The sequence below is a fragment of the Capra hircus genome, chromosome 8, assembly GCF_001704415.2.
Source record: "Capra hircus breed San Clemente chromosome 8, ASM170441v1, whole genome shotgun sequence".
NCBI classification, from domain to species: Eukaryota; Metazoa; Chordata; class Mammalia; order Artiodactyla; family Bovidae; genus Capra; species Capra hircus.
This window is the reverse complement of record NC_030815.1, coordinates 72,980,330-72,996,392: the sequence shown is the minus strand read 5'-3', so window position 1 is coordinate 72,996,392 and position 16,063 is coordinate 72,980,330. Positions and strand designations below refer to the sequence as shown.

General features: G+C 42.6%; 1 protein-coding gene across 1 annotated transcript in view; it reads left to right on the top strand.

Moving 5' to 3' along the window:
- Window positions 1–16,063, top strand: part of EBF2 (early B-cell factor 2) — a 220,191-nt gene that overhangs the window by 150,626 nt on the left and 53,502 nt on the right. The window contains exon 7 of the mRNA XM_005684022.3: window positions 1,613–1,694. Within this exon, the coding sequence (XP_005684079.1) occupies window positions 1,613–1,694 (82 nt within the window). The remainder of the gene's footprint in view (window positions 1–1,612; window positions 1,695–16,063) is intronic.

Below are 16,063 nucleotides of genomic sequence, written 5' to 3'. Positions count from 1 at the left end.
CCCCATTGCACTTTCGAAAGCAGAGGCAGGTTGCGAGCTTGAACACTGCAGAAAGCATCAAGGGACATCTCTTCTGCCTTGTCATTCTCTGGCTGGTACCTCAGATAATAGCCCTGGACACCTCCATGGCGCAGGAAGTGATGCTTAACCTCTCACCCCAGAAAAGATTCAAAAAGAGAAACGAAAAGCAGATGCTATAAAATTTGAAAATAATATTTAGCTATTCTTTCCAAATTCACACCCAACCTTATTCATACACAGGGGTCAGGAGCACTTGGTCAAATATTTTTAGTAAATCTAGGGAAAATGCTCTAAACAGTGCAATTCCTCTTCTCTCCTCTTTCATCATTTACTGTTTATCCTCCCATCAGTGTTTTCTTTTTTTTTTTAAGTTCTAAATACAATTAATTGGAGCACTCTCTAATTCTTTTGTGTGATCATGAAAAAAATAAAAATAAACAGAAGGGCACCATGGGAGCATCTCACCAACCATTGCTTTAAAAAATAGAATTTTTGGAAGCATTGTTGATTTCTACTTATTTTTGTTGGTAAATCCTGGGGAAAATGTATATCTTTTCCTTTAAAGTTCTAATTCAAGGCATGGATGTGAGAGTTCTGAAGGGACTTTGGGACTGCGGTAAAATTTCGTTGTCATAGTAACAGAAAGGGAAATAGGCCTTGCTCACCTGGGACTTGAACACTGCAAAAGCGGAATTTTTTTTTTTTTTTTTTAAGGAAAAGGACTCTGCAAGTGAAATAAATGAAAAACTTATTGTATTTCAAAACAAAATTCCAAACATTAAACAGGTAAATGGCTGAAAAGACCAACTTCTGCCATTTTTCTTGGTTTCTGTCCTCATCTGATCAAAGAAGCCCAATTCTAAAAGTGCACAGAAGGGTTATCTAGAATAATACTGGCTTAAAAATATGTCTTACAAATGGTAACCTCAGACCGGTATTCTGTACCTTTGTATTTTTCTGGATAATCTATTGAAGGTCTGAAAGGACATTCACACTTGTTAATAGTCATAAAAACCCCAGCATATACCTGCACAGACTGACTGTCTTAGGAGAGTAACATTGTTTTCTGATTTCATATCTATCGGTTGAAAATATCAGACCCCCTTTGTGTGCGAGGGTTTACGTGTGAGGTGTGTGCATGTGCAAATGTGTGTGGCCAGCAGAAAGCGACATATGTGAGGAACCCTGGGATTCTGAGCTAAGTCATGTCATTTTTAACCCTCTAGAGAGAGATATTTTTGTACAGCAGGAGTTACTCCTGTTTGTGAAGCCTTTCTTCTTCTCTTCCTCTCTCTCTCTTTTTTTATTTGAGAGAGAGCACACCCCAGCCACTCGGGGCCAGTGTACAAACCAGAACCCAGCTTATGAACCACTCCACAACCCTCAACAGTGGCGGAGCTGACTTGGGACCCAAAACATCCAAATTTGCAAACTGCAGACGTTCAGCTAGCATTCCTTCCCAGGCAGGGCTGGCTGAAATTCCCCAGACCTGAAATCCAATCACTTTCCAATCAAATCTAATATAATGCAGATATAGTCTCTCTTAAAAAATGTTTACTTAAAAAGGTAACACATTGCTTTCTCTTCACAGATTCTTTTTAAAATTTTTCCTCAAGTGCAATCAGAATTGTTTGAAAACAGCAGGAAACCCAAGGGACATGAGAAGGTTTCAGGTAAGGGACCTGCAGTTCTTGCCTGGTAAATAAGTCATCCTATTTCTTCTCTCCTTAGCACTCTCTTTTTTCCTTTTCCTTTTTTTTTCCCCCCTAGAAAATATTATTCACGGATGCTGCTAACAATAAAAAAGATTACTGTAAATGATCACCCTCTTCAGCTAGTACTGAAGGATTTTTCATTTTGTAATGTTTAGGACTTCTGTGTCCACTGCCAGAGCCCCAGGGGAAGGGCACCAACCCAGGCTGGAGATTTGATTTTAAGCCCTCAGGCTGCCCTGTGCACACACAGCTGCCCACAGCAGGAACCATGATCTTGATATTCAGCCACCTTGGGATTTTTCAAAGCAGCTTCTCTGTGCTTTCTGCAAGCAACAGCCTCTTCCTTTCCTTTGCCACCGATTAACTATTCAGTGGTCTCTCTCGGAGTGCCTGGGAGAGCAGCCGCCTAAGCAGCCGTGGTCACTTTAAGATCTCAGCATGACAACAAGACCCACGGGACAGTAACCCAGCTGCCTGGCAGTTAAATCTGCCACCAGTTTCATCACCCCTGCCACTGATGTACCGGGGATACAAGCTAATAAAAACACAGAGCGAGGCAAAGTGTGTCAGGTTGGAGATGTGAGGCAGGGCAGCCCGCTTGGCCCCCTTCCTTCATCTTTGATGGACCCACATTTCATCTACCAAATGGCTTTCCTGCCGTTCGTGCCTGGTCGAAATACCTCCCACTCCTTTCCGCATAGAAAAATGGGAAACATGTTAAACAATAGTATTCTAGCTTGAGACTTTAAAATCCTGGCAGCAACATGGGAGATGGGGACGCTTAGCCTCACGTTTCAAGTGGAGAAAGCAAGATTCTGGGAGTTTAAATAACTCAACTGTCATCCCAGGAAGGAGATGGTGAAGCTGGGAACCAGTGTCTGATCAAACTCCTTGCACTGGACCCTGAGTTTACAGCACGTGCATCTGTTAGGCTTATGCTTGCTATTGCCTTTGTGGAGAGTCTTAATAATTTCTGAACAAGGGGCCCATATTCTTGTTACACTGGACCTTATAGAGGATGTGGCTCCTCCTGTCTGGCACTCGGAGAGCTTCTGTGGTTTAGCTGTGGCGTTATTAAAGAGTTAACAGGGGAGATGTGTACGGGCAAGGCCAGTGAGCACAACCTTGAAAACCAAAAGTTCCTCTATGTTTTTTTTTCACTGAATCTTGAGTATCGAACAATCTTCTGGTGACCAGGATGTTTTCTGATTCCTTGTTTAACACTAATACCAGCCTCTCCTAAAAAGTTAAACCTCACTTCTTCATCCTATAGACTCTTTTCCTTGCTGTATGATATGAAGACAAATAGAAACAAGAGGATTTTCTTGGGGGTCAAGCAGGAACATTGTGCATAGTGGAAGCTTATGGCACTCAGTTTCCAAACGGAAACATAAATAATTTCTATCCAAAAAAAGAGTGGAATTCCAAAGTGCCCAGATGATCTAAGCTTAGCTTTCATGTCCAGAAGAAGGAGAGGCAGGGAAAGAAGCTGGCAGCTTAGATTTGTATCCACCCTTATTCTCTATCATCCCTTCCAAAGAGCTTTAAATTTGAGAAGACACTTCTAAGAAGCTTTTAACAGAATGCATTGTCATTTTATTATTTTACCTTTATTTATCCCTGGGTTTAGAAATGTACTCACTAAACAAATGCACCTAATATTTCCTTTACTTCTCTAAAACTTCTCTAAATGAAGTTTTTAATGAGCCTGAATTAAGAAAAAAATTTTTTTAAGTGGATTTTATGAGTCATTATTTGGGCACAAAAACGTCTTGGTAATTTAGGTACAAATACAGTCACTGAGCCTGAATTTTTAACAGGGTTAGAATAGATATTGTTCATCTCAAAATATGAGAAATTCTTATCCTATGAGAATGTAGTTGACTTTTGCAAAGACAATGAAAAAGTTTTTTATAAGCTTGTGGATTCTATGATTGTCTCATTTCCAGGGTACAGGTAAAGTCAACAGGAAAAAAGTCTTTTGCATTTTTTTTACTGAGATATAATTCATATAACATATTTACAATGTGCGATACAGCAGGTTTTGGTATATTCACAATGTTGTGTAAGCATCACCACCATATCATTCCTGAACATTGCCGTCATCACAGAAGGAAACTCCATACTTTTCAATTCCTTTTTCTCTCCACCAACTGACAACCACACATCTGCTTTCTGTCTCTACAGATTTGTCTGTTCTGGACATTTCCTATAAATAGAATCATACAATATGTGGCCTTTAGTCTCTGGTTTCTTTCACTTGGCATGATGCTTTCAAGGTCCATCCATGTTGCAGCATGTATATTTCATTCCTTTTTTATGGCTGAATAATAGTCTATTGTAAAATATACCACATTTAAAAAATCTGTACATCAGTTGATGGACACTTGGGTTGTTTCTGTTTTTTGGCTTTTATAAATAACGCTGTTGTGAACATTGATGTATAAGTGTTTTTTTTTGTGTGTGTGTGTGGACATGGTTTTGATATCTTGAGTATATACCTAAGAGTAGAATTTCTGGGTCATATGATAACTTCAGCTTTAAGTTTTTGAGGAACTGACCAGCTGTTTTCCACAGTGGCTGCACCATTTTACATTCCCATCAGTAATATATAAAGGTTTCAATTTCTTGATATAGTTGCCACTACTTGTTTTCTGTTTTAAAAGAAAAAATCCTAACCATCCCAAAAGTGTGAAGTGGTATCTCATTATGGTTTTGATTTGTCTTTCCCTAATGACTAATGTGGAAAAGGCAATGGCACCCCACTCCAGTACTCTTGCCTGGAAAATGCCATGGATGGAGGAGCCTGGTGGGCTATAGTCCATGGGGTTGCTAAGAGCTGGACACAACTGAGTGACTTCACTTTCACTTTTCACTTTCATGCATTGGAGAAGGAAATGGCAACCCACTCCAGTGTTCTTGCCTTGAGAATCCTAGGGACGGGGGAGCCTGGTGGGCTGCCGTCTATGGGGTCACACAGAGTTGGACACGACTGAAGCGACTTAGCAGCAGCAACAGCAATGACTAATGATTTGAGCATCTTTCCATGTACTTTTCGGCTATTTGCATATCTTCTTTAATGAAAAGTCTAAAACTGAGCTATTTCACTTTCTTTCTAAATGTGTTAGTTGTTCAGTTGTGGCTGACTCTTTGCGACCCCATGGACTGTAGCTTGCCAGACTCCTCTGTCCGTGGAATTCTCCAGGCAAGAATACTGGGATGGGTTGCCATTCCTTTCTCTAGGAGATTTCCCAACCCAGGGATTGAACCTGGGTCTCCTGCATTGCAGGCAGATTCTTTACCATCTGAGCCACCAGGGAAGCCCAAATGTCTAATTCAAATCCTTTAAGTGAAGTGAAGTGAAAGTCACTCAGTCGTGTCTGACTCTTTGTGACCCCATGAACTATACAGTCCATGGAATTCTCCAGGCCAGATTACTGGAGTGGGTAGCCTTTCCCTTCTCCAGGGGATCTTCCCAACCCAGGGATCGAACCAGGGTCTTCTTCATTGCAGGCAGATTCTTTACCAACTGAGCTATTGCCCATTTTCAAATTAGGTTACCTATTTATTGTTGAGTTTTAGGAGTTCTTGATGGGCTTCCAAGGTGGTGCTACTGGTAAAGAATCCACCTGCCAGTACAGGAGATGTAAGGAACATAAGTTCAGTCCCTGGGTGGGGAAGATCCCCTGAGGAGGGCATGGCGACCCACTCCTGTGTTCTTGCCTGGAGAATCTCGTGGACCGGGAGCTTGGCAGGCTGTAGTCCTTAGGGTCAAATAGAGTCAGACATGACTGAGGCAACTTAGCAACTGTTCTTTCTATATTCAGAATACTAGGCCCTCAGATAAATGATTTGCAAATATTTTTCTCATTTTATCACTGGCTTTTCATATTCTTGACAGTATCCTTTGATTCACCAAAGAATTGGAAATTTCTCAGATTCTCTTATGAGTATAGCCTTCTATGAAAGATCTTTAAAGTGGAGAAAGGCTTGCTTATGTGCTCTGAAGGTCAAGTAAGAAACTTGGATCAAGTTCAGTATATGAAACAAAACCAGAGATAGTAGATAATTATGAGAATGAGCTGAAGGAATGGTAGCTTAGGAATTCCTAGAATATATATATATAGTCTGAATTTTATAAATATATATAAATATAATCTATGTATTATAAACTTATGCTGCTGCTGCTGCTGCTAAGTCGCTTTAGTTGTGTCTGACTCTGTGCAACCCCATAGATGGCAGCCCACCAGGCTCCCCCGTCCCTGGGATTCTCCAGGCAAGAACACTGGAGTGGGTTGCCATTTCCTTCTCCAATGCATGAAAGTGAAAAGTAAAAGTGAAGTCGCTCAGTCATGTCCGACTCTTTGTGACCCCATTGACTGCAGCCTACCAGGCTCCTCCATCCAAGGGATTTTCTAGGCAAGAGTACTGGAGAGGGTTGCCATTGCCTTCTCTGAATTCAGAATGACAAATATAATAATTTTAAAAAACATATGGACAAATAACTTCAATTCCCTACCTCTGGTATATGATCAGATTTAATCTGAAGTATTTTTTTTTTGGTGGAGATTTTGATCTGAGCAGAATAAAAATACAAAATATTTCTAACCAAATCATGGATCCAACCAAACTCTCTCTCCTCTCTCATCTTTCCTCTTCCCACTCTCCTCCAAACACTAGTGGAACATAGGTTCCTTTTCCAAAAACAATCAAATAACAAAATCATTATATCACACATTTTCCAACCTGAACCAAACCTCTCTTTCATTCAATTCAAGTCCTAACAGCGTGGGAGGGGGGTTCATGTTTGGGAACGCATGTAAGAATTAAAGATTTTAAAATTAAAAAAATAAAAAACTAAAAAAAAAAATTAAAAAAAATTTATTGAAACACAAGAGTTTTAATTCTTTTTTGGGCTCAGACCCCTTTGAGAATTTCATATAAGCTATAGTTTTGTCCCAATAAAAAGCTATGTTTCAACAAAGTTATATTTAAAATTTCAAGTGTTCCCAAACCTCTTAAAACATCTCTGAGAAGTACATGGGCCCTTGATCTAAGTAAATGAAATTTATCTAATACCCAGTGGACGTCCTCCATGTAATTTAACCCTTATGATAGGGACCTGTCCATTCTTGGCTTTAAAGACCACCTGTTCCCAGATGCCTCCTGTATCCATATCATCAGACTTTTCTCCCTTCTCTGGAGCTGCAGAAATCCAGCTTTACCTCCCTCCTGGGCATCTTCTCTTGGATGACTAATGAGCTCATGTTCAAGGCAGAAGTCAGTCCTACCTCCCTGATCCATGCCTTCTTCAATTATTATTAAAGCGTCACTCCCTCCCGCTAAGTATCTATAAAATCCACCTCCCTCTCCTGAAAAACTGCCACAGACCCTTGTCTCTCCTCCTTTGTCTAATCTGTCCTCAACATGGCTGCCAAAGTGATCTTTTAAAACATGTCTGCTGCTGCTGCTGCTAAGTCACTTCAGTGTGTCCAACTCTGTGCGACCCCATAGACGGCAGCCCACCAGGCTCCCCTGCCCCTGGGATTCTCCAGGAAAGAACACTGGAGTGGGTTAAAACATGTCACTCCTCTGCTTAAGTATGTTATAAATATCTCCTGTCTGTGGACAAAAGCTTGGATATAAAAGGGCATGGCTGATAAATAGCTTCATACCAGGCAGGCTTCTGCCATGCACCCCACCTAATGCTTCCATATGCCCCCACCCATCAGGCACACCTCACTGATTTCTGTTCCATGTGGAACAGACTGCTTGGCGACTTCCCATGTGTTCACCCTTCTGCCTGTGAAGCCTTAACTCCTCTCCAATCTGTAACTTATGCTTATTTTTCAAGATATACCTGTCACCTCTTCATTGAGGCACTTTTTAAAAGAAATTTATTTTATTGAAATACAGTTGATTATACTGTTGTTAGTTTTTGCTATACAGCAAAGTGTTTCAGATGTGTTTGTGTGTGTGTGTGTGTGTTAGTTGTTCAGTTGTGTTCGACTCTTTGAAACCCCAGGGACTGTAGCCACCAGGTTCCTCTGTCCATGGAATTCACCAGGCAAGATACTGGAGTGAAGAACAACAAAAAACAGAATACTGCAGTGGGTAGCCATTCCCTTCTCCAGGGAATTTTCCCAGCCCCAAAACTGAACCCGCATCTCTTGCGTTGCAGGAGGATTCTTTGCCATTGAGCCACCAGGGAGCTCCCTGCTCTCTCTCTCTCTCTATATATATACATATGTATGCTTTATGCTTATATATGCATGCATACATACATACATATGCATACATACATACATATGCATACATATGTGTGCTTTACCTCAATATATATATATACTTTTCATATTCTTTTCCATTGTATTTTTTTTTTTGGTTGCACTGGGTTTTTGTTGTGGCTAGCACTCGGGCTTAGTTGCTCTGAGGCACATGGGATTGTAGTTCCCTGACCAGGGCTCCAAACTGAGGCCTCTGCATTGGAAGGTGAATTCTTAATCACTGGACCACCGGGGAAGTCCCTCCATTACAATTTATCACAGGATATTGAATATAGTTCCCTGTACTATACAGTTGGATCTTGTTTTTGATCCATCCTATTTGTAATAGTTTGCATCTGCTAAGCCCAAACTCCCAGTTCATCCACCTCCCCCACAGTGAGGCACTTTTGGACTTTTCCTGGCAGACCTATTGGTTCTTGTTTCTGTGCCAACATACTTCTCTACAAGCTTCTCCTAATGCCATTGATCACATTGCCTTGCAATTATTATTTGTCTAAGAGGCTATGTGCTGCTTGAGGGTAATTGGCATGTTTTATTAATTTTTTTATTTCTCCCCAATGCCAGTCATTCTTTGGAGCTCCAAAAATGGTCATTAAATGAATTTTAAGAGAAAGAAAGAAAGAAAAGGAAGGAAGGAGCAGAGGAAGGAAAAAAAAGAAAAGGGCCCCCAAAGTATATCTAAATCCATGGACCATGAAGGCAGAAAATCACTTCCGCCCTCCTTGAAATGGAACAATTAGGTGAAACACACAGATTAACAGCTCAGTGAAGGAAAGGTAAAGAAATTTATGTCTAGTTTAAGCTGACAGGCCTGTTAAGACATAATGAACCCCATTCTTTATTTCACTGAATGGTGGGTGGAGAGCGGGCAGCTGGAAAACCCAGAAGAAAAATCAAGCCATTTTCTTGGAAGACTCAGGCACGTTGTCATTTCCCACATTCAAGTCCTAAAGCATACTAGAAGTTGACAACAATCAGGGCTTTTGTTGCCAATTCACTCTCATAGACAGGCTGCCTGGTTCTGCTCCAAGTCATAGTGAAAACACAGATGCCCTCTTTCATTGATTCATTCACCCAACCAATGCTGTTGAGGAAATCCTATGTGCCTGGCACTATCCTAGGTGCTGGAAGGATATGTGTGTGTGTTTGGTCGATAAGTCGCATCTATTTCTTTTGCAAGCCCATGGACTGTAGCTCTCCAGGCTCTTCTGTCCATAGGATTTCCCAGGCAAGAATACTGGAGTGGGTTGCCATTTCCTTCTCCAGGGGATGTTCCCAACCCAGAGATCCAACTCACGTCTCTTACATCTCCTGCACTGGCAGGTGGGTTCTTTACCACTAGTGCCACTTGCGAAGCCCTTCCCATCACATGGGCAGCACCAATGGGTACATTACTCATTCTGGAGTTGATCGCAGGTTCCTTGGATCTCCAACTCCAGAATCATTTAAAATGAATCCCTTTCTTCACACTTGTAGCTTTATTACTAGGATAAAGATTCTCACTGTCATTTGCTGAATTTTTCTGGGTGACTCTCAGATGTCTCAAGTTCACCCCTACATTGTGCTTAGCTGCTCAGTCATGCCTGACTCTTTGTGACCCCATGGACTGTAGCCTGCCAGGCTCCTCTGTTCATGGGATTCTCCAGGCAAGAATACGGGAGTGGGTTGCCATTTTCTTCTCCAGGGGATCTTCCCAACCCAGGGATCAAACCCAGGTCTTCCACACTACAGGTGGATTTTTTACCATCTGAGCCACCAGGGAAGCCCCTACCCCTACATTATTCCCTTTTTAATAAAACAAAAGGCCCACCAAAGTAATCATCTTCTTATATAGCTATACCAGGGAGAGAATAGAGACACATAAACAGGTCTTGCCATCCCTTGCTTCAAGAGATAAGAGGTCAAAAGTTGTGGGTGGGGGCATACATTTCAGGTGAAATAAAAGTCATGGGCTTCCCTGATGGCTCAGTGGTAAAGAATCTGCCTGCCAACTCAGGAGATGTGGGTTTGATCCCTCAGCCAGAAAGATCCCACATGCTGCGGAGCAACTAAGCCTGTGCACCACATCTGCTGAGCCTGTGCTCTAGAGCTTGGGAACCACAACTACTGAAGTCCACTTGTCCCAGAGCCCATACTCCACAACAAGAGAAGCCATGGCAGTGAGAAGTCCAAATACCAAAATCCCGCTCGCCACAAGCAGAGAAAAGCCTGCATAGCAACAAAGACCCAGTGAAGTAAAAAATAAATAAAATTATTAAAAAAAAAAAAAGGCAAGAAGTCATGTCCGGACCCAAATTGGGAAAGATGTCAGGGCTGAATTGATGCCTGTCTGGTTATGGGAATCTGTACACAACCCTCGGCCTGTTGGAAGGACCCTCACTGGGGAGTTCCTGGAGGAGCTGGGGAAGGGTTGGTGCTTGGTCAGGACATGCTGAGCAGGTCTGATAGACCTCTGAGAAAGAGAGCAGGAATGCATGGTTGTCAGAAGTCACTACAGTCTTCTCCATCAGCATGGAGAATGGAAGTGAGGCGTGTGAGGGCGGACTGACATCACTGGAATAGCTGGATGATCTGGGAAGCCTGGAGCCTATGACGGCAGTGTTCTGGATGCGCCCACCACATAGGAACAATGGGGAAGTTCGCATGGGTAGATGGCAGAGACCCTTAGTCCACACAGCTGGGCAGCGGCCATTCGTCTATTTGACTGATCGACGTGAGAGCAAAGGGCAGGGCTGCTCATGTCTTGGAACAGGGCCAGGCTCCATCCAACAAACCCGTATGATTTCCTAAACCCTAGTTCTTATATAAAACCTTTTCATGGCACCACCATCTATTTTCCTTAAGTAAAAAAATGGTGAATGTTTCTCTCACACCGTGGAAGAGGGAAACGAGAGTTTAAATTAACTCCAAATGGTAAAAATTTAATACAGCGCCAGCTGCCTGCAGGTTTCTTCAGTTCAAAATCTCTGAAAGCAGGAGCCACCCCAGCTGCTCTGTGATCTCACCCACCATGGGAAGGCTGCGGGGCTACTGAGCCACACTTTTCAAGCACGTAATGAAAACCACTTGACTTACAGCCTCTCTGATCAACAGGTGAGTCCATTATCTGGTGGGAGAACAAACCAGAGAGTCCAAGTCAAGAAAGAATAATTATCTGGAGTCAGGGAAAAAAAAAACCCCACCACCTCTGAGGGTTCAGGGATCTTTTGCTCAGCCTAATGCTTTAAGCTTAGGGAAAGCTTGCTATGGGTTACTTCAAGCTCTTGTCCGTGGGACGAATCTGTCCACCTCTCATCCCTTGCTTTTGATATCTCAAATGGGGACAGAAACTAGGGTTTAAGAATTTTGACCAGTTCACATAAGAAATGGGTTTTGAATTATTTGTGGGAGAAAATGGAGAGAAACAAAAGCAGGTTGTTGCCTCTATAACTCTTGGGAAATTCCACGTCAGACTTGAGCTGTGCTGTGCTTAGTTGCTCTGTCGTGTCTGACTCTACGACCCCATGGGCTGTAGCCTGCCAGGCTCCTCTGTCCATGGGATTCCCCAGGCAAGAATACTGGAGTAGGTTGCCATTTTCTTCTCCAGGGGATCTTCCCAACATTTTAAGAGACTCAAATTTGGGCACTAAAACCAACCCTTGAACTTATTCCAAGACCATCAGATGCAGAACTTCCTGGAAAGGAAAGTTTTCTTAGTTTTGCAGTAAGAGTGCATGGATTCTTAAGCTGCTCATGGAGCCTATGTGTTCCTGGATTTTGATGGATACCAGGTGATTCACAAGGTCCCTGAGGACAGCATCTGGGGAAAAAGACTGGCCCACCCAAATCAAGAACTGCATCGAATGTGTTAAGTCTCCTCAAAATGTTTGCCAGTAAAACACTGCCCTTGACCATAACCATCCCACTTGGTGTACCTTTCAGATGGGAAAAGCACTGACCTCGATGGAATACAATGAGGTGAGGTGGATGTTACAAGTATCAATAACTCTGGCCTTTGGGGTGAAGGGAAATTTGGTTGTAAAGCAGGTTAATAACCTTTAGGCTTCCTGATGACCTAAAAGGCAGGTTGAGGACTTCCTTGGTGGTGTAGTGGATAAGAATCTACTGCCAAAGCAGGGACACAGGTTTGATCCCTGGTCTGGAAAGATCCCACATGCTGCAGAGCAACTAAGCCTGTGTGTCACAACTACTGAGTCTGCACACCCTAGAGCCCACGAGCCACAACTACTGAGCCTTCATGCTGCAACTACTGAAGCCCACCTGCCAAGATCCTGTGCTTCACGAAGAGAAGCCCAAGCACCACAACTAGAAAGCAGCCCCTGCTTTCCACAGCTAGAGAAAGCCCGAGTGCAGCAATGAAGACTCAGCGCAGCCTAAAGTAAATAAGTAAATAAAGCAGTGTGTAGATGTCAAAAAAAAAAATGTTTAAAAAGCTGCCACTTGATTTCTGTACATAGTCAACTGGGTTTTTTTTTTTTTTTTTTTTTTTAACAAGCAAGCTCTAAAAGGTGTCCATCCTAAGCCAAATTTGCCAAAATATGCCAGCAGAAACGTTCTTTGGCATATTGGCCCACTTAACGCCAATTAGAATTTTTTTGCCAGAATAATCTTTTCAGCAACCTTGAATTGCATAATGAATTTTTCAACTCTTCAAGGCCCATCTCAGCTCTCATTTCCTTGATGAAAATGTTGGTTACTGCCCTCAGCGCAGGTTAGTTTTCTTACCTTTGGACTCCTAGAGGATACAGTAGGCACATAATTCAGTCCTCAATTATGTATTACCATATAGTAATACCTCCTGATTATGTGTAGTGTTTGTTCTTTTTTAAAAAAATATTTATTTATTTGGCTATGCTGAGTCTTAAGTACAGCCTGTGGGATCTTTGTTTCCCAACCAGGGATCAAACCCAGGCTCCTTGCTTTGGGAACTTGGAGTCTCAGCCACTGGATCACGGGGACGTCCCAGTGTGGCATCTGTTCTGCTTTATTGATTGCATGCTTCCCTGGTGGCTGAGATGGTAAAGAATCCGCCTGCAATGCAGGAAACCTGGGTTCAACCCCTGGGTCGGGAGGGGAAGGGAATGGCTACCCACTCCAGTATTCTTGCCTGGAGAATTCCATGGACAGTGGAGCCTGGCAGGCTCCATGGGGTCACAAAGAGGTGGGCATGACTGAGCGACTGGCACACATGGATCAGTTGCGAAGTAAGCACTGTGAGGCAGTGACAGTGTTTTCTGTAGGCCTGGATTGCACGTGGCACAGTGCCTGGAAGGTCACAGAATGCCTCTGACTCACTGAAACACAGAGCTGTCTGGTGACTTCAGAACGTATCTTCTCAGTACTTAGGTCATGAATGCCATGGCCCCCCTCCCTGGCTGTGAGCAACTCCAGAACGCCCCACATCTGTCTCAACAGCAATCAACTTGGCGTTCTCTCGATTGCTACTTGATACTCAACTGAACAGAAAATGTAGCCTCAGGGAATATGAAACAACAGCAATTGCTAAGAATTCTGGGAATTCCTTTAAAAAAAAAGATGACAGAATCCATACTTGCGGGGTATGTAGGTGTTTAAAGGTAATTTTGGAGACTCTGGAGTCTAGTAACAAAGAAGAATCTGGGCTTTAAATCTGGCTTGAAAATATGATGTGTGCCAAGAATAAAAGGTAGAGGGAAACAACTTGCAGTAGCCAATTTGTTTGTTCTTTGCCTGGGTTGAATTATGGAGGCTTAGACAAAATTGTTTCATCAGATTCCCCTGGTCGAACGTGAGAATTCGCCAGGGTATAAAAACATCAATGGAGTATTTCTTCTCACAGTGTGGACTCCCAAATCTGATCGCCCACCACAACCAGAAGCCTGTCTTGATTTTCTCTGTCCCTTTAATGGTCTCTGTGTCTCTTTCCTCCTTCCACAGGTGGAAAATAAAATCCCACATAATAGTTATGCTTTGGGAAAGCTGAAATAACATATAGAGCAACTGAACAGTTATAAGGGAAAAGCACATCATGAATTTAATTCCATTTCCAGATGTAAAATGTCATAAAGAATTTTTTTCCATACTTGGCAAAATAACAGGAATTTTTGAGGCCATTTTATTTAGCTTGGTGGGTGCATGTTTATAAGTAGGTATCAGAGCCTTCCACTTCGAGTGGGCTCTCAGTGCTACATATTGTAACTTTACATAGATTAAACTACCATAGGCCCCCACCTTCAGCTAGAAGGTACATGTTGTTGTTATTATTGTTCAGTTGCTAAGTCATGTCTGACTCTTTGCGACCCCATGAACTGTAGCCCACCAGGCTCCTCTGTCCATGCCCTTGTTGAAATGGAGGGGAAATGTGTCTGACTAATGGTAGAATTGGGTGTATTTTCAAAGCCAGAGCTCTGATCCATTCAGGGAGGTTTCCAGCCAACGTGATGATTCTCCAGTGACTTACAGAGATAGACACTGGGTTTCTCGTCTGTTTCAAAGAGCAGACCAGTTAATCATTCCACACATTTTTCATTTTGACTTCTCTTTTTCTTTTACCCTCTTGTGTGAGACTTAGGGTCTTTGTAGGAACACCTGGGTATGAGCTGAGAAAGCTTGGCTGGGAATAGGATTCAAGCTGATCTCAGACTCAACTCAATCATAGAGTTACAGAGTTTTGAGAAGCATAGTTTTTTTTTTTTTTTTTTTAAGTGTGATGTTCCAAAAATCCATAGACATTTAAGGGTGAGGTGTAAAAATAACTCTCTTTGTGACCCCATGGATTGCAGCCCACCAGGCTCCTCTGTCCATGGGATTGTTTTTCAGGCAGGAATGTTGGAGTGGGTTGCCATTTCCTCCTCCAGGGGATCTTCCTCACCCAGGGATCATACTGAGTCTTTTGAGTCTCCTGCATTGCCAGGCGGTTCTGTATCACCTGGGAGTCCCCAGAATAATCCAAGGGTGGGAGTAAATCAGGGTGGTAAAAATCCTCCTGTCACATGATATCATTTCTGATACCAAAGGAACAGCTCCTCTATTGGAAAACTGGTTGTACAGGCAGATTAACAGATGTGTCCACCAAAAGGGTAACTCCCACCATGGCCTTTTATAGGCAGGAAGGAGCTCTTTACAACTCAGCTCCTGCTTTGCATAAATTATTAGAGTGGGGGTCACAGGATTGCTCTTGGGTGATGAGAAGAAAAATATAATGTGAGAAAGCCATCCATTTTCTTGAGGACTTTGAGTGGACTGCTAACACAGTTATAGCTTTTGTTCTTACATTACTTTTTTTTTAAGGGGAGACACAAACGTTTTACTGATGTTTCCATTTCTGTATATTCAGCTAAAACTCCCATTTAATTGGATGATTCAAAATGGAATCTGTACTGTCACTGTGCCAACTGCTCCAGTTGGTTCCTATTTATTGATCTGGTCTCACTAAAAATGAGAGATGGCGCTAAGCAAAAATGAGAAATGGCAAAATGTGGAAAGTTACTCTTGCTTTAAAAAAATGAAAGTGATTTCTGTTGATCCCTGTTTCTCTTTCTCGGCACCTTGACTGAAAGCAACCGAGTGTGAATGTTGCTGTTTAGTCGCTAAGTCGTGTCCAACACTTTTGCAACCTCATGGACCGTAGGCCGCCCAACCCCTCTGTCCATGGGATTTCCCAGGCAAAAATACTGGAGTGAGTTGCCGTTTCCTTCTCCAGGGGATCTTCCTGACCCAGGGATTGAATCCGAGTCTCCTGCATTGGCAGGCAGGTTCTTGACCACCGAGCCACCCGGGAAACCCATTTGCATGAACATCATTAGTTATTGTTTATGTGTTGAGTTGAAGCATGCCAGTGGAGGACAGCCATCACCTACAATGCTTAGTTTTCAGATCTGCAGGCCTTCCTACTGGAGCTTTGAGTTGAAATACAGATACACTGACTCTGAGAAACAAATGAAAGCTGTCATCAGTGTCAACAGCAAAAGCCGGAGGTCCATCCCATACAAATTATGGACATCTGTATTCCTAATTGTCATCCTTTTGGACCATGCCAGCGAAACAGCAATGCCAAGAGAG